The sequence below is a fragment of the Lissotriton helveticus genome, chromosome 11 (genome assembly GCF_964261635.1).
Source record: "Lissotriton helveticus chromosome 11, aLisHel1.1, whole genome shotgun sequence".
NCBI lineage: Eukaryota > Metazoa > Chordata > Amphibia > Caudata > Salamandridae > Lissotriton > Lissotriton helveticus.
The window spans coordinates 46,221,357-46,247,278 of NC_136072.1; the positions used below are offsets into that span (position 1 = coordinate 46,221,357).

The window sequence follows — 25,922 nt, forward strand, 5'->3', positions numbered from 1 at the left end:
TGTCCCACTCTCACTATCTCTCTGCCGCCTCTCCTGGTCGCCGCGCGTGCCCCTCCTCTACCCGGCTGGCCCTGCCTCCTGCCCCTGCGCCACCCCCACTGTCCCTCCTGCCCCTGCGCCACCCCCACTGTCCTGGTACCCTTTTAGTCCCACATCACTCTCAATATCTCACTGCTGTCACTCCTTGTGGCCTCACGTGCCTCTCTCACTCGCCTCCTGGCCCCTCCTCTGCCCCTTCCTCCCTCCCACCCCCTCACACACTCCCCACTGTCCAGCCCTGTCCCATGCCCCTTAGTCCCACCCCACTCTCACTATCTCTCTGCTGCCCCTCCTGGTCGCCGCACGTGCCTCTCACTCGCCTCCTGGCCCCTCCTCTGCCCCTGGCCTCTCCCCACTGTCCAGCCCTGCCCCTTCCTCCTGCTGCCCCCTAGCCCCCCACCCCACTGTCTCACTCTCATTATCTCTCTGCCGCCCCTCCTTGTCGCCGCGCCTGCCCCTTCCTCGTGCCCCCTGGCCACTCCCCACTGTCCAGCCCTTGCGTCCCACCCCACTCTCCCTATCTCTCTCCTGCCCCTCCTGGTCGCCGCACGTGCCTCTCCCTCGCCTCCTGACCCCTCCCCCCTCGCTGGCCCCTCCCTCCCGTCTCATCGCCCCTCCCCACTGTCCCTCCCTGCCCTGGCCCGGCTCGGTCCGGCTCAGTTGCGCCCGTGGCAGAGAGCAGACCACAGACCGCAGCGCCCGCTCCGTCCACAGGCCCGGCAGGATGCAGTGGTGAGTGATGGGGCCTCTGGGGACAGGACTGGGCCTTTTTTTGGGGGGGTGGGTGGGGGTCTTCTATTCTCACTCTGTCTCTCTCCAGCCAGGTGTGAGGAGAGGGACAGAGCAGCAAAGCTGTGACAGGCAGCGGGACTGGGACATCTCATGTATTTTAGTGACTTCATCTCTCACTCTATGTCTCCGTTAAGGTGATTTTTATTTCTCTTGCATTCATTCATTCTTTCTTTTTCTTTCTTTCTTTCTCCTTTCCCTCTTTCTTTCTTCCTTCTCTGCACCCTTCTTTATTTCTTTCCATATTCTTTCCTTCTTCTCTGTATCTCCTGCTTTCGCTCCCCCTTGCTTCCTTTCTCTTCTCGTGTTTCCGTTACTCTTCCTGTGTTGTCTCCCTTTGATCTATATTTCTTCTCTACCCCCATCTTAATTTCACTTCCCAACGTAAATTGAAAGATAAGCATGTTGTGGCAGAACAGGTGCATAATCCGTGTAGCAGTTTCAAGACGCATTGAGTCACGCTCTTTTGTGCATGTCTGTGCGTGACACTTATCTAAAGCTGTGATCGTGTGCAGAGGTTGCACGGTGCATACATCTTGGCTGGGGTTGGTAGCGGACCACCGGTGTCTGGAAAGGGGGCTTCGGCACAGTACTGGCTTGGAATCAAATGCACATTCATTCAGCTGTTTCTTAGCGCCTAGCTTCGCGGCGCACTGCTGTACGGACTGTCTCCAGCGCCGCTTGAACACGTTTCTGTTGTAGCGCCCAGAGGCGCGTGTAGCTCTGGTAGTGATATAGCGGCTATTCTTGGGAGCAGGGGACTGTCCCTGCACGGCGGATGTGTGACTGACTCTACCCCACACCTTTCTTTTTTTTCGGTTCCACCCACCGCCTCTCCAGATGGACCATCCTGACAGGTGCCCACCGAGGCGTCCAATATAGCGCCTGGAAGTCTTCCTGGCTCATAACATAACATGTACTTTTGTAAAGCACACTTATCACCTCACCCGAAAGTCTCAAGGCAATGAATAACAGATTGCTACCCAACTCAATGGTACTCATGTTATCGACCTCAGATGGATGAAAGGCTGAGTGGCCCTGCCGGGATTAGAACCTGTGGCCCCGAGACGGTGGATGCATTTATGCACTGCCCCACCAGACCCGGCTGTGGATAGCCGCGTCCTCCCCGAGGGACCCTATGGGAGCGGGGGTGGGGGGCAGGCGCCCAGACGGGAGACCCCAGCCAAAGGAGGAAGCGATTTAAATTCACAGTTAAATATTACGGACCGGACCCAAAAAGGGTGTCAGGGCGCCTCATGACAGGAAATGAAACACCATCATAATGAATGTGGAAACTTGCCCAATGACAGTAACGCGCCTTTTCTATAGCGCTTTCTACCTCTTGCCAGGCCTCAGGGCGCCTTCCAGCTGGCAGAGGAAGCCGGTTTGGCTTGGGAAGTGCACGGATGCATACTCATTTTCAACACTAATCCTTTATGGGTTCCGAAGTGGCGTGCTACTCGCCAGAAAAGCGCTCCAACACCCATCAGGGGTAATAAGTGCTATATGAATGCAAAACTTTCTTCCCCTTTTATCCCTCCGCTATCCTTCTCACTCCAAATAACTGACTAATATCCACCACTGAAATGTCTTCATATTTCACCGTATTAATTCACCACTAATCCTTTATAGGCTTCCTGAATAGCGTGCGTCAACAAGCGCTATATAAATACAAACCTTTGTCCTCCTCTATCCTTCTGCTATCATTCCAAATCCAAATAACTGACTAACCTATCCACCACTTAAAATGTACTCGCATCTTTCAGTATACTAATTCAACACTAATCCTCTATGGGTCCCGGAGTCGCGTGCTACTCGCCGAAAAAGCGTTTTGACGCCTCGTCAGGGGTAGTAAGCGCTATATAAATGCAATTACAATACAATACATGGACCACGAATAACCCTGTGCAGTTTCAGTGTTTGTTGGTGGCCCTACCCACTGCTCTGCCAATGAAGAAATAAACCCACACACTACTCTGGGTAGGTGCCAACCTGTGTCACTGCTGGTGAAAAGAGAGTCAATCCCGGGGTCACCGCGGTCAAACGGTGTTATCCTGCGCACCTGACTTCTTGTGAAATGCTCGGGGATTCTGTCGCCCGAGGCCAGTAACCTGCCGCGAATCCAGCGATATGGGAAAGCGAACCTAGGGGTATATTATCAAGAAAAGGCGTTAAAAGTATCGCCGCTTTAGCCTTGTGAATTCCTATAGAAGCCCATGTTCTGGTGTGAACATGGGCTTTTATGGGAATTCTCAAGGGCATATTATCAAGCCCATTATCGCCCCTTTAGGGGCAGTCCTGCCGCTAAAGCGGCGATAATTTTAGCGCCCTTCTTGATAATATGCCCCTAACAAATATCTGATTTATGCACCTCAGCTCGAGAGTCGGCTCTCCCTATGCACTTTAGCACAAGCATCCCAGTGACAGAAAAGGGCTCTGGTGCTCTGTGGTGACCTTGCGACCTACAAACCTGAGTTCAAATCCCGGCTCCAATACTTGCGCAACACTGTGTGATTTTGAGCCAATCTCTAAAGCAGCGTGCATGAAGTGTAACTTTGTACAACGTGACCTAAAAGGAGGTGCGTTTATTTATTTAATGCGATTTTCTATAGCGCGAACATTACCCCAAGGTGTCAGAGCGCTTTACATAAGAACCAGTTGCGATACATAAGGATTTAGGATTACACGAGTTACGAAAAGATCCAAACGGAAAAAAACGCAAATGTACAAGTTGTAAAGTCACTCAAGGAAGAGATAGAAACAGAAAACAATTGCAAATGTACAAGTTGTAGAGTCACACAAGGAGGAGATACAAACAGAAAAAAATAAAACATATATTGCAAATGTACAAGTTGTAAAGTCGCTCAAGGAAGAGATAGAAACAGAAAAAAATGCAAATGTGCAAGTTGTAGAGTCACACAAGGAGGAGATAGAAACAGAAAAAAAAATTCAAATGTACAAGTTGTAAAGTCACTCAAGGAAGAGATGGAAACAGAAAAAAATGCAAATGTACAAGTTGTAGAGTCACACAAGGAAGAGATACAAACAGAAAAAAAAATGCAAATGCTGGAGACCCACTGTTCCGTCGGCTACCCCAGGCACGGGCCGAGAGACCCTGCCCCTCCCTGGGGCAACTGTAGCCTGCATCACCGGCCAGGCAGGTCTGGTGAAACATGCGACGCTACATTCCAGATGCCAACAGTGGCACAAGTTTACAGAGGAATTCAGTGACCTTAGCAGGGGGTGCGCCGTGGTGCCTGCCGCCTGCGGCCTCGGGCACGGCTGAATAATAAACTCCCGTCGCTCACGGCCCCGCAGACAAGGAAACTCGAGCGCGCGGTTCACCAGATCACACGGTTTGATCGTCTGTGAAACCGGGATCACACGCAACGGGGGGTGGGGGGCACCACACTGACCATATCAGTGCTGGACACTCGCTTGAATGCTGGCAGCGCAGGCTCGGCCCTCCATCCTTCCATGGTCGGTCTAGTACAATTAAACTGGGTGACAGTAGCACCTGCTAGTTATAGCGCTTAGAAATGGCAGAAATGTTACACGAAGCCCTATAAAACGTTGTTATTGTGAGGCTCTGGGATTTGTCAGCATATTCTTTTTGAGGCGTTCACGGCTCTTTCATGCAGAAAAAAAATGTGTTTTAATTCTAAGTTGTAAGTGGGTTGCCCGCACCTTGATTGTCGTAAGTCTGTTGCCCGCACCCTGATTGTTGTAAGTCAGTAGCCCGCAGCTGGATTGTTGTAAGTCAGTAGCCCGCGGCTCGATTGTTGTAAGTCAGTAGCCCACGGATTGATTGTTGTAAGTCAGTAGCCTGTGGCTTAATAGTTGTAAGTCAGTAGCCCGCTGCTTGATTGTTGTAAGTCAGTAGCCCACGGATTGATTGTTGTAAGTCAGTAGCCCACGGATTGATTGTTGTAAGTCAGTAGCCCACGGATTAATTGTTGTAAGTCAGTAGCCTGTGGCTTGATAGTTGTAAGTCAGTAGCCCACGGATTGATTGTTGTAAGTCAGTAGCCCACGGATTGATTGTTGTAAGTCAGTGGCCCACAGATTAATTGTTGTAAGTCAGTAGCCTGTGGCTTGATAGTTGTAAGTCAGAAGCCTGCTGCTTGATTGTTGTAAGTCAGTAGCCCACGGATTGATTGTTGTAAATCAGTAGCCTGTGGCTTAATAGTTGTAAGTCAGTAGCCCGCTGCTTGATTGTTGTAAGTCAGTAGCCCACGGATTGATTGTTGTAAGTCAGTAGCCCACGGATTGATTGTTGTAAGTCAGTAGCCTGTGGCTTGATAGTTGTAAGTCAGTAGCCTGCTGCTTGATTGTTGTAAGTCAGTAGCCCACAGATTAATTGTTGTAAATCAGTAGCCTGCTGCTTGATTGTTGTAAGTCAGTAGCCCGCAGCTGGATTGTTGTAAGTCAGTAGCCCACGGATTGATTGTTGTAAATCAGTAGCCCGCGGCTTGATTGTTGTAAGTCAGTACCCCACGGATTGATTGTTGTAAGTCAGTAGCCCACATTGTTGTAAGTCAGTACCCCACGGATTGATTATTGTAAGTCAGTACTTGATTACAAAGTCCACTGCCTACCACCTCCTGCAAATGAGTTATCAAGCGCAGCACCCGGGCTTGCGCGTTCTCATTGGCGCCTCACAGCGCTTTGTCCCTGAGCCCATGTGGTTGCTGGTGATGGTGAACGTGGCCCTGTGCTTTTCACGAACCTGGGGGTGTGCAGAGTTCTGTTACCCCCCTGGGATTCTGGGGTCCCCGGCCATCTTTCTTCCACACCCACATTTTAGGGAGGAGCTGTGATTGGACAGACTGCACTTGATGGAATCCAGAAACCTGGGATATATAATACTGATATTGCCCTATGACGAAATATGTGATAATGGCCCTGCTTTGAGTGGTTGGATGAAGGTGTTTTGGGGGGGTGTGGGGGTAAGTTCAAGGGGTGTGGCCAAAGAGGCATAACAACAAATCTTTTCCAAGAGGCATGGCCTATGTAGTTTATTATTCAGTGGTCCGACATGTATTTATTTTATGCGTTTTTATATAGCGCCTGCTTTACCCGAAGGTGTCAGAGCGCTTTACAATAGAACCAGTTACATTACATAAGGACTTCAGAGCACATGATTTACATAAATGATACAAACAGATAAACTCTAAAATCACATAAGAATGGCAGTAAGTGCATATGTCTGCTACAGATACTAGTGGTTCGATCTACAGGTATAAAAGTTGCACATTCACTCAGGATTACATAGTAAGAAAAGGTGAAGCAATTAGGGTTGGACCGATATATATGTTACATATTTACAGAGCAAGATCTTCTCGCCATTGCTGGGGGTCGTGCGGTGCTCGTTCAGCCAGGCCTTCGGGGTGCTGCTGCTCTCACGGACGGGGCGATACAAAAAGGGGATGATGGACGGAGCGTTTGAACAAATCAAACACTCACCCCCAGTCAACTGATCTGGGTTTAATCCATCACCATTCTTTAGTTCACTCAGCCACCCCAGTTCAGACATGGCCATATGCAAATCAGTCTGACCCTGTGCCTCATGGGAACAGTCCAGCCCGAACTGCCAAGCCATGTCTTCCCTGGACCGGAAACAAGCATCCTGGGACCGGTTTCGGATTCATAATCCTCATCAGCCAGGCTATCTTGAATCCAGTGGCCAAGTGAACAAGGGACTCACGTCTGAGCATACCCTGCCACACTTAGGGCAAACAAAGTGATACAAAAGGGGATGATGGACGGAGCGCTTGAACAAATCAAACACTCACCCCCAGTCAACTGATCTGGGTTTAATCGGACGGGATTCTTGGGCCTGGGGAATCCCCGAACTGGTACTGGCCGTAGGGTTAGAAGGCCGGGTGGTGCTGGGAAGTTCTGGGCTTTCTCACTAAATGGAGTATTCAGTCATGGTGGCTAGTATCTTTCGTCAGCTCCTGGTAACCTTGTGTCCCTTGCGTGTAGCTGGTTGAAAGCCCCAGATAATGGGGGCATATGTATCTATGGCACAATAAGCATCTTAACCCCTTGGGCACGGCCGCGATTCTGCGCCTGTGTGGCACTTCTAAAGAGTGGGCGGGATCATGACGGCCCCCAGCCGTCTTCAGCACACGCCCACCGTGTTGCATGACGGACGGGGGCTGTCATCAGCATGGAAGGGGTTAAACCTCCATCTTTGCCCCCCACTTTAGGATGGCGTGGTACCCTCTCTTTCGGATTGGCATTCGTCAATATCTTTTGACTTTACTAAAAGCATTACTAACATATACTTATTGATATGAGCTCTCAGCCAGCTCTCTTCATCCTTTGGCCTGATGTGCTGTGTCTATCTTATTTTTGCACTGGGGAGAGGATGTGGTCTGACGGCTAGACTGCCGAATTTGGAGCTAGGAAACCAAGTCTCGAGCCTCGGGTCGACTCCACATCCTGTGATTCTGGGCGATTCACTTATTCTCCCCCTGCCTACCAAAAAAAAATAAAAAAATTAATGTGTCCGTGTGTAACGTAACTGGTGCTCATGTAAAGCGCTCCAATACCTTCGGGTCGAGTTTGCGCTACATAAAACTGCAAAAACAAAAAAAACTGCCTGCTACAGGGTGTGGCAGAGAACCATACAATATCCCAACAGGTATTATTTCATAGACAATTATATATGTATGCTGAAAGCATTACCAATTCAGAAATAAAGGAGACTGATATACAATTAGGTTTGAGTTGTTATTTGTCTTATATTTCAGAAGAATTATTACGCGGGGTCATATTTATACAGTTATAGCAGCACTGTAATAGAGAATTTAATAGAGAACTTAATAATAAAATTTAATAAAATTTAATAGAGAATTGTAATAGAGGATTTGCATATGGCCATGTCTGAACAGGGGTGGCAGAGTGGGCTCTAGAACGGTGATGGATTAAACCCAGATCTTTTGACTGGGTGTGGGTGTTTGATTGGTTCAGATGCTCCGTCCATCACCACCCCCTTTTGTACCGCTTTGTTCGCCATAAGTTGGCAGGGTATGCTCAGACGGGAGTCCCTTGCTCACTTTGCCACTGGATTCAAGCAAGCCTGTCTGAAGACGGCTGGAATGCCTGAAACCGGTTCTAGGAAGCTTGTTTCTGGTCCAGGGAAGGCATGGCTTGGCAGTTCGGGCTGGACTGTTCCCATGAGGCACAGGGTCAGACTGATTTGCATATGGCCATGTCTGAACTGGGGTGGCAGAGTGGGCTAAAGAACGGTGATGGATTAAACCCAGATATGTTGACTGGGTGTGAGTGTTTGATTGGTTCAGATGCTTCGTCCATCACCACCCCAATTTGTACCGCTTTGCTACAGGGTGTAGCATGCGAAAATGGGTCTGCCCACTTCGTTCTTTGGCTATTATGACGTCATTCTTCCCTTCCGCACACAAAGTAGTTCTCTTCAGTGCTTGGGACTATTGTGACAATATGTGCAATAGGCATGATATGTTTTCATCAAAGCCTAAAGGGGATCATTTTTATAGCCTATTGTCAGATTATACAACACGTTTTCAGACTGTTTACAAGCTCGGAAAATGTATAGCAGACGCGTTTATGGAGGGAATTGTCTCTTGACATGAATATGGCTTACTGGTTATGAAAACATATTTTCATTTCTTGAAGCAGATGGGCTTTAACTGTGATGAAGTGCTATCTAACAAAGTCAATAACACTCTGAGAGTTCGATTAAGGATTAAAGCAAGAATCATAGATAAAAAAGCTTTCAGACGGATATACAACACTGTTTATGGATCAAAAGATTGCAATTAAAAAAATTTTCATGTAAATTGAGATGCAAAATACTCATACCTTCAAGCGAATATCTGCCCATGTTTGCGCAACATTTTGAATAAAATTAAATTATGGCCCAATCCATATTGAAGAAACCACTTAGATAAAAAGAGACAGGATTCGTTTTCATCCTGTTTGTCAATTTTGCAGGGCAAGATGCAGGATATGATTCATGTTTTGTATTTCTGTTCTACCCTGACAGCTTTGCAAAGCAAATTCATTAGAGCTATCTTTTTAAAATATCTGGTAGAAACTAATAAGGGAGGGCTTTAACTACTGTCAAAACAGCCGAATGTGAATATCTCTTAATGTCACATGACATTGTTTGTGTCGCTTCTTAAATTAGAATAAGGTTTAAATATGAATTTTTATTTTTAAGAATTTTAACAGTTGAATTCAAATTGAATTTCCTATACGGAAATGAAAGAAGGGTGGTTGTTTCTATGGTTAAATCCACTACGGTGTGAATTAGTTAGTGTGTGATTAATCTTAACGGGCTTATTGTAAAATTGTTTTCCTTGAATAAGTATTTTTACTATTTTTATCAAGCGCATTGAAATTTAAATAATAGTATTGCACATGATTTCTGTACTGTGTTATCATAGTGTTTCTAGGAATCACTATGGAAAATTAAAATAAAATAAAAACAAGACACTATTTGCTTTCTGAGACCAAATCCACTCCCCTTTTCCTTTTCTTGATGTACCCACCATCCTTGTTCTAGCCAAATTACTTTCTATACCAGCTACACTACTTCGGTTACATGCAGTGTCTAATGTTCAAGGAGATTATGTAAAAGACAATTTACAACTGATGTTTAGTGCTCTGAAAGCTGCTAGGTTTGGGTTAGCGCTCTATACGTCAATCTATATCTAAATAAAACAGATATGGTTGTACATGAGTTGGGTTTGAACAACATCAAAGCCATTACTGCTCTAAAACAAAGTTTATTTTGGCATCGAATATGGTCCAAACTTAGTTTATCAACCTACCTCAAACCGATCCGCGAACTTTGGGAGGGCAACCATTCTTACAAGCCACCACGGCTCAAACATATCTCAATAACCTCAACAACATTGGCTGCTATGAATATTAGAACACACGGAAGGTACAGAAGGTCTCAGAAATACAGAGGGAGAGAAAAGAAAATAGCAAATCTCTCTATTGGGACCTAATAGTGTCCTCTTTACATGCCCAGAATACACAGTTAATCTGGAAACAACCAAGAAAACAAAAACAAGAGAAGATGCACAAGGAGAGGAAAAAGATACCCATCAGCCCACTCATAAGTGGAATCTCGTCATCTGGGTATATGTTGGTAAATGGTGTCCTCTAGGGTCTGCCTTGGAAACAATCCATAGGACTGCCTAGTGATGGACCCAGAACATTTCACCAACAGATGACAGTATATGAGCGGGAGGGGTTGAGGTTGCAGTGCTCAAAGAAAAAGAAGAAGAAAAGGAAAATAATCCAAGTGATTCTAAAAATACCTACGATGATGTCATGAAATACTTTATTAGGGCTGACCATCAAAGTGGTATGGTTAAAAACAGTATGCTGATAGCATGTAAGGAATTGCTACCCACCAATGTTGTTATTCGGTCAACATGTTTCAGCCTCAAGGGCTTTCGTCAGGACCTATGGTGCTACTGCAACACTTACTTAAGTGATGTGAAAGTGGGATCTACATCTGATTTCCAAACTGAAAAGAGTGTATCTTCTCCTGCATAGACACAATACAAAAGACAGAAACAGAGACATGGACAAATTATGTCAACAAAAAGAAGTGCACAGACTGCAAACTCTCGTTTCTATGGTCTTTATAATATGGCTATGAACACTTGAAAGACACTCACCCTTATTGTGGGGAGAGAAAACCTCACCTCACCTGGCCACTGCTCAGGAAGAAAGGGAGGCCACGCACTGGAAATAAACAGAACACTTAGAAAGTTATAACCAGTGGTAGTAGAAACACAATCTACAGACAAGAAAAACTGGATTCAAAACACATAAATCAGAGACACACATGGTGACACAATGGCCAGACTGGTTTCCTCTTGCATCAGGAAAGTATACCACAAAGCCTCACTGACTGCACTGCTTGCACAAACCTGTAGACCTATAAAGTACAAAGGCCCAGGTAGCCAGCCGCAGTCACTGGGAATAGAGGCGCCTACTCCTGTGCTTTCCACCTAGTACTCAAAGACCAAAGACTAAAGCAATAATGCTATTGACTGTACCACCACCACTGACCTCTCCGTCGTTGCCTCGGAGTGAAAACTGAGCCGAGGGGGAGGCGACGACTGATGGTCACACGCGATGTTAAATACACTGCAGTGGACCTGAAAGGAAACTCCTTTGTTTCAAAATTTGATTGGCTCATGTGTAGGCCAATGGGAATCGGCTCACAGGCAGCCAACCGTGACCTACACTGATAAGCCTGCAGTGGACCTGAAAGGAAATTCCTTTGTTTCAAAATTTGATTGGCTCATGTGTAGGCCAATGGGAATCGGCTCACAGGCAGCCAACCGTGACCTACACTGATAAGCCTGCAGTGGACCTGAAAGGAAACTCCTTTGTTTCAAAATTTGATTGGCTCATGTGTAGGCCAATGGGAATCGGCTCACAGGCAGCCAACCGTGACCTACACTGATAAGCCTGCAGTGGACCTGAAAGGAAACTCCTTTGTTTCAAAATTTGATTGGCTCATGTGTAGGCCAATGGGAATCGGCTCACAGGCAGCCAACCGTGACCTACACTGATAAGCCTGCAGTGGACCTGAAAGGAAACTCCTTTGTTTCAAAATTTGATTGGCTCATGTGTAGGCCAATGGGAATCGGCTCACAGGCAGCCAAACGTGACCTACACTGATAAGCCTGCAGTGGACCTGAAAGGAAACTCCTTTGTTTCAAAATTTGATTGGCTCATGTGTAGGCCAATGGGAATCGGCTCACAGGCAGCCAACCGTGACCAACACTGATAAGCCTCAGCCACATGAACAGGCCGACCGTGAGACATACCTCACGCGCATATGCACACCAGTCAAATCGTAAGGCAGTAAGATCGTGTGTTGTATTCTATCCAAAGAAGAGCCATAAGAAGAGCTAGGTGTGTTTATTTATTTATACTGCTAGAGGGCAATGTTTAGAGGTCGCGCGCTAATTTAGCCGTTTGCCAACTTCCAGTCGGATAGTACCGGGGGCTTAAACTGATATAGACACTGGCTACATATATTCAATATATATAGAACATGAGAAGGGGAACCCTACCCAGCGAGGGTGTTAGAGCTCAGTGGAGGTAACCCTTATGCCAAAGGCTGTTAGCACAAGGACTCTGTGTTCGGAAAAACAATCTGCGCAATCACAGCTGCATCCAAGGAATGTCATCATTCAATCCTTCTGTGTCACTATGAAGTTTGAAAACCCACTTCTGTTCTTTCCTCAATAGGAAAAGTGAAACATCCGTGACGTGACTAGGTATGTAAGGTTGTTCTAGAACCAACCATCTCAGTTCATCTGGACTATGTCTCTTGTCAAGGAAGTGAGTGGTGAGCCGTGTTGCCTGTTTTCTGCGTCTCATGGTGCTCATATGTTCCTGCACGCGCAATTTGATTTTTCTTGCGGTCATGCCGATATACCTTAGTCCACAGGGGCAGGTAATCTGGTATATCACTTTCTCACTGTTGCAATTAGTGTGGTGTTTCAATTGCCATGGTCGCGAGGTCCCAATGTCCACTTCAAGTGTTTTGCTGGTCAGTGGGCATACTGAGCAATTCCCGCAGGGATGATGTCCTCGTACCGGGGGCAGACCCCATAGAGTTTGCGGGGGTTCACATACTTCTTGCCGAGGTCGTGTATGCACAAGAGAGTCTCTCAAGTTGTTCCCTCTTTTAAAAGAAAAGAGTGGAAGGGGAATGGTCTCACCGGAGCTGTTCAGAATGCGCCACCTTTTCCTGATCATCTTTTGGATTTTAGAAGATGATGTGTTGTACGTTGTCACGCACACCAATCTGTCTAGTGGTGGTTTGACAACTGGAGGCTCAAGCAGCGCTTCGCGATGGTTATTCGCAGCGCGTTTCATTGAAGTCCGGACAAGGTTATTCGGATAGCGTCTCACTTTCAACTTCATGGAGAGATCTTTCGCTTTTCGGCGGAAGTCTGGAATGTTTGAACAATTCCTCCGGACCCTCAAGAACTGTCCAAAGGGGAGGTTCTCACGGAGGGACCGGGGGTGATGGCTATCGAATCTCAGCAGGGAGTTCCGAGCCATGGGTTTCCGATACAAGGAGCTCGCCAAATGGCCATCTTCTGGAAAGATGACAAGATCCAAGAAGGGGAGCTCTGTTCTACTATGCTCAAGGGTAAACCTCAAAAAAGCATTCTGACCATTCAGCCACTCTTGAAACAACAAGAGGGAAGGTACATCGCCACGCCAGACGACAAGAATGTCGTCGATGTACCGCTTCCACATCATCAATTGATGATGATGAGGGTTGTTGGTGCTCAACACGTGGTGGGTCTCAAACTGGTGGACATACAAATTAGCCAGGCTGGGGGCAAATTTGCTGACCATTGATGTCCCCGAGGTTTGTAAATACAGGGAATCCTCAAAGGCAAAAAAGTTCTCGGTCATAGCAATCCGAGCTAATTCCATGACAAAGTAAGTGGGAGTTGTCAAGGTAGAAGGGAAAGCCTCTAAAAGTTCTTGTACAGTTTGTAGTGTATCCATTTGAGGAATACAAGTGTACAAAGATTCGACATCAAAACTAGCTAAAATGTCAGTATTAATGTCGAAGGTCACCTCAGGTAGAATGCGCAGGACATCTTTGGTGTCCTGAAGGTAGGTCGGCATTGTCTTAACAATGGGACTTAAAAAGATGTCAACAAAGGAGGACAGAGGTTCGAGCAAAGATCCAATGCCCGAAATGATCGGACGGCCCGGAGGGGGTCTCGCAGGCTTATGAATCTTTGGGAGGATGTAAAAGTAGGGAGTGATGGGACACTTGGTGACTAAAAAGATTGCCTCTTTCGGAGTAATCCAGCCTTCTGCGCTGGCTTCCTCTACCAGATGTTTGATCTCATTAGTTAGTCTTGGCGTGGGATTTTCAGCAAGGAGGGTGTAGGACTGTGCATTGCCTAGTTGTCTCAGGCATTCAGCTCGGTAGTCAGTAGTGTTGAGAATGACTATGGCACCCCCCTTGTCCGCTGGTTTAATCACTATCCCCGTGTCTTTCGAGAGAGTGTCCAGGGCTGATCTGTCTCTTTTTGATATATTCTGGTAGTTCCCCTCTTTGGAAAAGTCCATAGATTTGAGGTCTTGTAGTATTGCAGCCTCAAAAGTGCCAACTTTGGATGGTACTTGTTGCAACAGGGGCATGAAAGTGGATCTAACTTTAAGACCTGTGTTTGTATCTTCAGTCGGGGTATCTGTTTCTTTGTTTTTGAAGAAATAGTGCAGCCTGATGGTTCTGAAAAATCGTTCGATCTCCCCTCTTATCAAAAAGGGTTCCCCACTGTTGGTCGGGACAAACCCTAGGCCTCTGTTTAGAACATCCTGTTCAGTAGGAGTGATCACTCGACTACTTAGGTTCACTACCAAGTCTTCATCCTCTTGTGACTCGCTCATTGCCCTTGTTTGTTGTGTGTTGTTGTCGAGTCCTGGTTGTCTGACCACTGAACTTGGTTTTGGCCTCTCCGCCTGCCTCTGTTCCAACCTCGGCCCTGTCCTAAAAAAGCCTGGTTTTCAAAATACTGAGGCTGCATCGGGTAATGAGACATTGGTGGGGAAAACTGGGGATAACCCCACGGGGCTGGTGGCCACCATGACCCCGTCTGGTACATGTTTCCACGATTATTGTATCGACGATTCGGTCGATTACCACGGCCTCTGCCTCTGGGTTGGCTATTGTCTCCACTCTCAGAGCCAGAAGACTCAGTCTCAGATGATGTGGCATATGAAGAGCCTGCAATGTGTTTGGGTTTATTGGTATCAGTGGGAGTGTAATTATCACTGGTGTAGGGATACACCTTCTCATGTGAGAACTTAGCCAGGTCTTTCTTGAACTTTTCTATCTTGGCGAGAAAAATTGGATCTTTATACTCCTTGTTTGCTTTGTTGGAGTCTTCTAATTGTTTCTCAAATCTTTTGGTTGTTAGGGTGGTCTTAATTTGCCCTTCTAGAATTTGAATCTCGACCAAGATGGCATCTGCAATACGTTTGGCTGTAGTGATAATTAAAATCAGCCAGTCTCTTGTACAGCGCCAGGCTATTAAGGACCAGTCTTTGACAAAGACCTTGTCAGTGAGGAAGAGCCTAGGCACGTTGGTAACTATGAGACCTGTGGGTGAACATTTGCCATGTAAATATTCTGCCATTATTTGACCGTGTATGATGGTACGTGAGTGACTTTTTTTCAGGTTTAATATCGTTTCCCAGTCTCCCACAATAGCTGGAGCTGGAGTGGGGATCTGGTCTAGCATACTAGGATTTTCAGATAAAATCGATGAAAGGAATTCATCGTCGAAACCAAGACCGCCAAAGTCCGCCATGGTGTCGTCAAATCAGAATGTGAAGAATCAAGGGGATGCACCAAATGGTCAGTGCCTTAATTCAAGATGAAGGACCCGCAGCCAAGGCTGCACAACAGAACAGAGAGATAAACGGTTAAGGGGGGGTCCGAGGGGAAAAAAATTATTATAGACCTACTGGTACCTAGTCCCCCAACTAGACACTAAAACACACGGAAGGTACAGAAGGTCTCAGAAATACAGAGGGAGAGAAAAGAAAATAGCAAATCTCTCTATTGGGACCTAATAGTGTCCTCTTTACATGCCCAGAATACACAGTTAATCTGGAAACAACCAAGAAAACAAAAACAAGAGAAGATGCACAAGGAGAGGAAAAAGATACCCATCAGCCCACTCATAAGTGGAATCTCGTCATCTGGGTATATGTTGGTAAATGGTGTCCTCTAGGGTCTGCCTTGGAAACAATCCATAGGACTGCCTAGTGATGGACCCAGAACATTTCACCAACAGATGACAGTATATGAGCGGGAGGGGTTGAGGTTGCAGTGCTCAAAGAAAAAGAAGAAGAAAAGGAAAATAATCCAAGTGATTCTAAAAATACCTACGATGATGTCATGAAATACTTTATTAGGGCTGACCATCAAAGTGGTATGGTTAAAAACAGTATGCTGATAGCATGTAAGGAATTGCTACCCACCAATGTTGTTATTCGGACAACATGTTTCAGCCTCAAGGGCTTTCGTCAGGACCTATGGTGCTACTGCAACACTTACTTAAGTGATGTGAAAGTGGGATCTACATCTGATTTCCAAACTGAAAAGAGTGTATCTTCTCCTGCATAGACACAATACAAAAGACAGAAACAGAGACATGGACAAATTATGTCAACAAAAAGAAGTGCACAGACTGCAAACTCTTGTTTCTATGGTCTTTATAATATGGCTATGAACACTTGAAAGACACTCACCCTTATTGTGGGGAGAGAAAACCTCACCTCACCTGGCCACTGCTCAGGAAGAAAGGGAGGCCACGCACTGGAAATAAACAGAACACTTAGAAAGTTATAACCAGTGGTAGTAGAAACACAATCTACAGACAAGAAAAACTGGATTCAAAACACATAAATCAGAGACACACATGGTGACACAATGGCCAGACTGGTTTCCTCTTGCATCTGGAAAGTATACCACAAAGCCTCACTGACTGCACTGCTTGCACAAACCTGTAGACCTATAAAGTACAAAGGCCCAGGTAGCCAGCCGCAGTCACTGGGAATAGAGGCGCCTACTCCTGTGCTTTCCACCTAGTACTCAAAGACCAAAGACTAAAGCAATAATGCTATTGACTGTACCACCACCACTGACCTCTCCGTCGTTGCCTCGGAGTGAAAACTGAGCCGAGGGGGAGGCGACGACTGATGGTCACACGCGATGTTAAATACACTGCAGTGGACCTGAAAGGAAACTCCTTTGTTTCAAAATTTGATTGGCTCATGTGTAGGCCAATGGGAATCGGCTCACAGGCAGCCAACCGTGACCTACACTGATAAGCCTGCAGTGGACCTGAAAGGAAATTCCTTTGTTTCAAAATTTGATTGGCTCATGTGTAGGCCAATGGGAATCGGCTCACAGGCAGCCAACCGTGACCTACACTGATAAGCCTGCAGTGGACCTGAAAGGAAACTCCTTTGTTTCAAAATTTGATTGGCTCATGTGTAGGCCAATGGGAATCGGCTCACAGGCAGCCAACCGTGACCTACACTGATAAGCCTGCAGTGGACCTGAAAGGAAACTCCTTTGTTTCAAAATTTGATTGGCTCATGTGTAGGCCAATGGGAATCGGCTCACAGGCAGCCAACCGTGACCTACACTGATAAGCCTGCAGTGGACCTGAAAGGAAACTCCTTTGTTTCAAAATTTGATTGGCTCATGTGTAGGCCAATGGGAATCGGCTCACAGGCAGCCAAACGTGACCTACACTGATAAGCCTGCAGTGGACCTGAAAGGAAACTCCTTTGTTTCAAAATTTGATTGGCTCATGTGTAGGCCAATGGGAATCGGCTCACAGGCAGCCAACCGTGACCAACACTGATAAGCCTCAGCCACATGAACAGGCCGACCGTGAGACATACCTCACGCGCATATGCACACCAGTCAAATCGTAAGGCAGTAAGATCGTGTGTTGTATTCTATCCAAAGAAGAGCCATAAGAAGAGCTAGGTGTGTTTATTTATTTATACTGCTAGAGGGCAATGTTTAGAGGTCGCGCGCTAATTTAGCCGTTTGCCAACTTCCAGTCGGATAGTACCGGGGGCTTAAACTGATATAGACACTGGCTACATATATTCAATATATATAGAACATGAGAAGGGGAACCCTACCCAGCGAGGGTGTTAGAGCTCAGTGGAGGTAACCCTTATGCCAAAGGCTGTTAGCACAAGGACTCTGTGTTCGGAAAAACAATCTGCGCAATCACAGCTGCATCCAAGGAATGTCATCATTCAATCCATCTGTGTCACTATGAAGTTTGAAAACCCACTTCTGTTCTTTCCTCAATAGGAAAAGTGAAACATCCGTGACGTGACTAGGTATGTAAGGTTGTTCTAGAACCAACCATCTCAGTTCATCTGGACTATGTCTCTTGTCAAGGAAGTGAGTGGTGAGCCGTGTTGCCTGTTTTCTGCGTCTCATGGTGCTCATATGTTCCTGCACGCGCAATTTGATTTTTCTTGCGGTCATGCCGATATACCTTAGTCCACAGGGGCAGGTAATCTGGTATATCACTTTCTCACTGTTGCAATTAGTGTGGTGTTTCAATTGCCATGGTCGCGAGGTCCCAATGTCCACTTCAAGTGTTTTGCTGGTCAGTGGGCATACTGAGCAATTCCCGCAGGGATGATGTCCTCGTACCGGGGGCAGACCCCATAGAGTTTGCGGGGGTTCACATACTTCTTGCCGAGGTCGTGTATGCACAAGAGAGTCTCTCAAGTTGTTCCCTCTTTTAAAAGAAAAGAGTGGAAGGGGAATGGTCTCACCGGAGCTGTTCAGAATGCGCCACCTTTTCCTGATCATCTTTTGGATTTTAGAAGATGATGTGTTGTACGTTGTCACGCACACCAATCTGTCTAGTGGTGGTTTGACAACTGGAGGCTCAAGCAGCGCTTCGCGATGGTTATTCGCAGCGCGTTTCATTGAAGTCCGGACAAGGTTATTCGGATAGCGTCTCACTTTCAACTTCATGGAGAGATCTTTCGCTTTTCGGCGGAAGTCTGGAATGTTTGAACAATTCCTCCGGACCCTCAAGAACTGTCCAAAGGGGAGGTTCTCACGGAGGGACCGGGGGTGATGGCTATCGAATCTCAGCAGGGAGTTCCGAGCCATGGGTTTCCGATACAAGGAGCTCGCCAAATGGCCATCTTCTGGAAAGATGACAAGATCCAAGAAGGGGAGCTCTGTTCTACTATGCTCAAGGGTAAACCTCAAAAAAGCATTCTGACCATTCAGCCACTCTTGAAACAACAAGAGGGAAGGTACATCGCCACGCCAGACGACAAGAATGTCGTCGATGTACCGCTTCCACATCATCAATTGATGATGATGAGGGTTGTTGGTGCTCAACACGTGGTGGGTCTCAAACTGGTGGACATACAAATTAGCCAGGCTGGGGGCAAATTTGCTGCCCATTGATGTCCCCGAGGTTTGTAAATACAGGGAATCCTCAAAGGCAAAAAAGTTCTCGGTCATAGCAATCCGAGCTAATTCCATGACAAAGTGAGTGGGAGTTGTCAAGGTAGAAGGGAAAGCCTCTAAAAGTTCTTGTACAGTTTGTAGTGTATCCATTTGAGGAATACAAGTGTACAAAGATTCGACATCAAAACTAGCTAAAATGTCAGTATTAATGTCGAAGGTCACCTCAGGTAGAATGCGCAGGACATCTTTGGTGTCCTGAAGGTAGGTCGGCATTGTCTTAACAATGGGACTTAAAAAGATGTCAACAAAGGAGGACAGAGGTTCGACCTCTGTCCTCCTTTGTTGACATTAATACTGACATTACTGACTGACATTAATACTGACATTTTAGCTAGTTTTGATGTCGAATCTTTGTACACTTGTATTCCTCAAATGGATACACTACAAACTGTACAAGAACTTTTAGAGGCTTTCCCTTCTACCTTGACAACTCCCACTCACTTTGTCATGGAATTAGCTCGGATTGCTATGACCGAGAACTTTTTTGCCTTTGAGGATTCCCTGTATTTACAAACCTCGGGGACATCAATGGGCAGCAAATTTGCCCCCAGCCTGGCTAATTTGTATGTCCACCAGTTTGAGACCCACCACGTGTTGAGCACCAACAACCCTCATCATCATCAATTGATGATGTGGAAGCGGTACATCGACGACATTCTTGTCGTCTGGCGTGGCGATGTACCTTCCCTCTTGTTGTTTCAAGAGTGGCTGAATGGTCAGAATGCTTTTTTGAGGTTTACCCTTGAGCATAGTAGAACAGAGCTCCCCTTCTTGGATCTTGTCATCTTTCCAGAAGATGGCCATTTGGCGAGCTCCTTGTATCGGAAACCCATGGCTCAGAACTCCCTGCTGAGATTCGATAGCCATCACCCCCGGTCCCTCCGTGAGAACCTCCCCTTTGGACAGTTCTTGAGGGTCCGGAGGAATTGTTCAAACATTCCAGACTTCCGCCGAAAAGCGAAAGATCTCTCCATGAAGTTGAAAGTGAGACGCTATCCGAATAACCTTGTCCGGACTTCAATGAAACGCGCTGCGAATAACCATCGCGAAGCGCTGCTTGAGCCTCCAGTTGTCAAACCACCACTAGACAGATTGGTGTGCGTGACAACGTACAACACAACATCTTCTAAAATCCAAAAGATGATCAGGAAAAGGTGGCGCATTCTGAACAGCTCCGGTGAGACCATTCCCCTTCCACTCTTTTCTTTTAAAAGAGGGAACAACTTGAGAGACTCTCTTGTGCATACACGACCTCGGCAAGAAGTATGTGAACCCCCGCAAACTCTATGGGGTCTGCCCCCGGTACGAGGACATCATCCCTGCGGGAATTGCTCAGTATGCCCAATGACCAGCAAAACACTTGAAGTGGACATTGGGACCTCGCGACCATGGCAATTGAAACACCACACTAATTGCAACAGTGAGAAAGTGATATACCAGATTACCTGCCCCTGTGGACTAAGGTATATCGGCATGACCGCAAGAAAAATCAAATTGCGCGTGCAGGAACATATGAGCACCATGAGACGCAGAAAACAGGCAACACGGCTCACCACTCACTTCCTTGACAAGAGACATAGTCCAGATGAACTGAGATGGTTGGTTCTAGAACAACCTTACATACCTAGTCACGTCACGGATGTTTCACTTTTCCTATTGAGGAAAGAACAGAAGTGGGTTTTCAAACTTCATAGTGACACAGAAGGATTGAATGATGACATTCCTTGGATGCAGCTGTGATTGCGCAGATTGTTTTTCCGAACACAGAGTCCTTGTGCTAACAGCCTTTGGCATAAGGGTTACCTCCACTGAGCTCTAACACCCTCGCTGGGTAGGGTTCCCCTTCTCATGTTCTATATATATTGAATATATGTAGCCAGTGTCTATATCAGTTTAAGCCCCCGGTACTATCCGACTGGAAGTTGGCAAACGGCTAAATTAGCGCGCGACCTCTAAACATTGCCCTCTAGCAGTATAAATAAATAAACACACCTAGCTCTTCTTATGGCTCTTCTTTGGATAGAATACAACACACGATCTTACTGCCTTACGATTTGACTGGTGTGCATATGCGCGTGAGGTATGTCTCACGGTCCGCCTGTTCATGTGGCTGAGGCTTATCAGTGTTGGTCACGGTTGGCTGCCTGTGAGCCGATTCCCATTGGCCTACACATGAGCCAATCAAATTTTGAAACAAAGGAGTTTCCTTTCAGGTCCACTGCAGGCTTATCAGTGTAGGTCACGTTTGGCTGCCTGTGAGCCGATTCCCATTGGCCTACACATGAGCCAATCAAATTTTGAAACAAAGGAGTTTCCTTTCAGGTCCACTGCAGGCTTATCAGTGTAGGTCACGGTTGGCTGCCTGTGAGCCGATTCCCATTGGCCTACACATGAGCCAATCAAATTTTGAAACAAAGGAGTTTCCTTTCAGGTCCACTGCAGGCTTATCAGTGTAGGTCACGGTTGGCTGCCTGTGAGCCGATTCCCATTGGCCTACACATGAGCCAATCAAATTTTGAAACAAAGGAGTTTCCTTTCAGGTCCACTGCAGGCTTATCAGTGTAGGTCACGGTTGGCTGCCTGTGAGCCGATTCCCATTGGCCTACACATGAGCCAATCAAATTTTGAAACAAAGGAATTTCCTTTCAGGTCCACTGCAGGCTTATCAGTGTAGGTCACGGTTGGCTGCCTGTGAGCCGATTCCCATTGGCCTACACATGAGCCAATCAAATTTTGAAACAAAGGAGTTTCCTTTCAGGTCCACTGCAGTGTATTTAACATCGCGTGTGACCATCAGTCGTCGCCTCCCCCTCGGCTCAGTTTTCACTCCGAGGCAACGACGGAGAGGTCAGTGGTGGTGGTACAGTCAATAGCATTATTGCTTTAGTCTTTGGTCTTTGAGTACTAGGTGGAAAGCACAGGAGTAGGCGCCTCTATTCCCAGTGACTGCGGCTGGCTACCTGGGCCTTTGTACTTTATAGGTCTACAGGTTTGTGCAAGCAGTGCAGTCAGTGAGGCTTTGTGGTATACTTTCCTGATGCAAGAGGAAACCAGTCTGGCCATTGTGTCACCATGTGTGTCTCTGATTTATGTGTTTTGAATCCAGTTTTTCTTGTCTGTAGATTGTGTTTCTACTACCACTGGTTATAACTTTCTAAGTGTTCTGTTTATTTCCAGTGCGTGGCCTCCCTTTCTTCCTGAGCAGTGGCCAGGTGAGGTGAGGTTTTCTCTCCCCACAATAAGGGTGAGTGTCTTTCAAGTGTTCATAGCCATATTATAAAGACCATAGAAACGAGAGTTTGCAGTCTGTGCACTTCTTTTTGTTGACATAATTTGTCCATGTCTCTGTTTCTGTCTTTTGTATTGTGTCTATGCAGGAGAAGATACACTCTTTTCAGTTTGGAAATCAGATGTAGATCCCACTTTCACATCACTTAAGTAAGTGTTGCAGTAGCACCATAGGTCCTGACGAAAGCCCTTGAGGCTGAAACATGTTGACCGAATAACAACATTGGTGGGTAGCAATTCCTTACATGCTATCAGCATACTGTTTTTAACCATACCACTTTGATGGTCAGCCCTAATAAAGTATTTCATGACATCATCGTAGGTATTTTTAGAATCACTTGGATTATTTTCCTTTTCTTCTTCTTTTTCTTTGAGCACTGCAACCTCAACCCCTCCCGCTCATATACTGTCATCTGTTGGTGAAATGTTCTGGGTCCATCACTAGGCAGTCCTATGGATTGTTTCCAAGGCAGACCCTAGAGGACACCATTTACCAACATATACCCAGATGACGAGATTCCACTTATGAGTGGGCTGATGGGTATCTTTTTCCTCTCCTTGTGCATCTTCTCTTGTTTTTGTTTTCTTGGTTGTTTCCAGATTAACTGTGTATTCTGGGCATGTAAAGAGGACACTATTAGGTCCCAATAGAGAGATTTGCTATTTTCTTTTCTCTCCCTCTGTATTTCTGAGACCTTCTGTACCTTCCGTGTGTTTTAGTGTCTAGTTGGGGGACTAGGTACCAGTAGGTCTATAATAATTTTTTTCCCCTCGGACCCCCCCTTAACCGTTTATCTCTCTGTTCTGTTGTGCAGCCTTGGCTGCGGGTCCTTCATCTTGAATTAAGGCACTGACCATTTGGTGCATCCCCTTGATTCTTCACATTCTGATTTGATGACACCATGGCGGACTTTGGCGGTCTTGGTTTCGACGATGAATTCCTTTCATCGATTTTATCTGAAAATCCTAGTATGCTAGACCAGATCCCCACTCCAGCTCCAGCTATTGTGGGAGACTGGGAAACGATATTAAACCTGAAAAAAAGTCACTCACGTACCATCATACACGGTCAAATAATGGCAGAATATTTACATGGCAAATGTTCACCCACAGGTCTCATAGTTACCAACGTGCCTAGGCTCTTCCTCACTGACAAGGTCTTTGTCAAAGACTGGTCCTTAATAGCCTGGCGCTGTACAAGAGACTGGCTGATTTTAATTATCACTACAGCCAAACGTATTGCAGATGCCATCTTGGTCGAGATTCAAATTCTAGAAGGGCAAATTAAGACCACCCTAACAACCAAAAGATTTGAGAAACAATTAGAAGACTCCAACAAAGCAAACAAGGAGTATAAAGATCCAATTTTTCTCGCCAAGATAGAAAAGTTCAAGAAAGACCTGGCTAAGTTCTCACATGAGAAGGTGTATCCCTACACCAGTGATAATTACACTCCCACTGATACCAATAAACCCAAACACACTGCAGGCTCTTCATATGCCACATCATCTGAGACTGAGTCTTCTGGCTCTGAGAGTGGAGACAATAGCCAACCCAGAGGCAGAGGCCGTGGTAATCGACCGAATCGTCGATACAATAATCGTGGAAACATGTACCAGACGGGGTCATGGTGGCCACCAGCCCCGTGGGGTTATCCCCAGTTTCCCCCACCAATGTCTCATTACCCGATGCAGCCTCAGTATTTTGAAAACCAGGCTTTTTTAGGACAGGGCCGAGGTTGGAACAGAGGCAGGCGGAGAGGCCAAAACCAAGTTCAGTGGTCAGACAACCAGGACTCGACAACAACACACAACAAACAAGGGCAATGAGCGAGTCACAAGAGGATGAAGACTTGGTAGTGAACCTAAGTAGTCGAGTGATCACTCCTACTGAACAGGATGTTCTAAACAGAGGCCTAGGGTTTGTCCCGACCAACAGTGGGGAACCCTTTTTGATAAGAGGGGAGATCGAACGATTTTTCAGAACCATCAGGCTGCACTATTTCTTCAAAAACAAAGAAACAGATACCCCGACTGAAGATACAAACACAGGTCTTAAAGTTAGATCCACTTTCATGCCCCTGTTGCAACAAGTACCATCCAAAGTTGGCACTTTTGAGGCTGCAATACTACAAGACCTCAAATCTATGGACTTTTCCAAAGAGGGGAACTACCAGAATATATCAAAAAGAGACAGATCAGCCCTGGACACTCTCTCGAAAGACACGGGGATAGTGATTAAACCAGCGGACAAGGGGGGTGCCATAGTCATTCTCAACACTACTGACTACCGAGCTGAATGCCTGAGACAACTAGGCAATGCACAGTCCTACACCCTCCTTGCTGAAAATCCCACGCCAAGACTAACTAATGAGATCAAACATCTGGTAGAGGAAGCCAGCGCAGAAGGCTGGATTACTCCGAAAGAGGCAATCTTTTTAGTCACCAAGTGTCCCATCACTCCCTACTTTTACATCCTCCCAAAGATTCATAAGCCTGCGAGACCCCCTCCGGGCCGTCCGATCATTTCGGGCATTGGATCTTTGCTCGAACCTCTGTCCTCCTTTGTTGACATCTTTTTAAGTCCCATTGTTAAGACAATGCCGACCTACCTTCAGGACACCAAAGATGTCCTGCGCATTCTACCTGAGGTGACCTTCGACATTAATACTGACATTTTAGCTAGTTTTGATGTCGAATCTTTGTACACTTGTATTCCTCAAATGGATACACTACAAACTGTACAAGAACTTTTAGAGGCTTTCCCTTCTACCTTGACAACTCCCACTCACTTTGTCATGGAATTAGCTCGGATTGCTATGACCGAGAACTTTTTTGCCTTTGAGGATTCCCTGTATTTACAAACCTCGGGGACATCAATGGGCAGCAAATTTGCCCCCAGCCTGGCTAATTTGTATGTCCACCAGTTTGAGACCCACCACGTGTTGAGCACCAACAACCCTCATCATCATCAATTGATGATGTGGAAGCGGTACATCGACGACATTCTTGTCGTCTGGCGTGGCGATGTACCTTCCCTCTTGTTGTTTCAAGAGTGGCTGAATGGTCAGAATGCTTTTTTGAGGTTTACCCTTGAGCATAGTAGAACAGAGCTCCCCTTCTTGGATCTTGTCATCTTTCCAGAAGATGGCCATTTGGCGAGCTCCTTGTATCGGAAACCCATGGCTCGGAACTCCCTGCTGAGATTCGATAGCCATCACCCCCGGTCCCTCCGTGAGAACCTCCCCTTTGGACAGTTCTTGAGGGTCCGGAGGAATTGTTCAAACATTCCAGACTTCCGCCGAAAAGCGAAAGATCTCTCCATGAAGTTGAAAGTGAGACGCTATCCGAATAACCTTGTCCGGACTTCAATGAAACGCGCTGCGAATAACCATCGCGAAGCGCTGCTTGAGCCTCCAGTTGTCAAACCACCACTAGACAGATTGGTGTGCGTGACAACGTACAACACATCATCTTCTAAAATCCAAAAGATGATCAGGAAAAGGTGGCGCATTCTGAACAGCTCCGGTGAGACCATTCCCCTTCCACTCTTTTCTTTTAAAAGAGGGAACAACTTGAGAGACTCTCTTGTGCATACACGACCTCGGCAAGAAGTATGTGAACCCCCGCAAACTCTATGGGGTCTGCCCCCGGTACGAGGACATCATCCCTGCGGGAATTGCTCAGTATGCCCACTGA

At 46.4% G+C, this 25,922-nt stretch overlaps 1 protein-coding gene across 1 annotated transcript in view; it reads left to right on the forward strand.

Annotated features, from left to right (window-relative positions):
* The first annotated feature begins 690 nt into the window (after positions 1-690).
* Positions 691-25,922, forward strand: part of B3GNT7 (UDP-GlcNAc:betaGal beta-1,3-N-acetylglucosaminyltransferase 7) — a 72,310-nt gene continuing 47,078 nt past the window's right edge. The window contains exon 1 of the mRNA XM_078667686.1: positions 691-771. Within this exon, the coding sequence (XP_078523812.1) occupies positions 764-771 (8 nt within the window). The 5' untranslated portion in view covers positions 691-763. The remainder of the gene's footprint in view (positions 772-25,922) is intronic.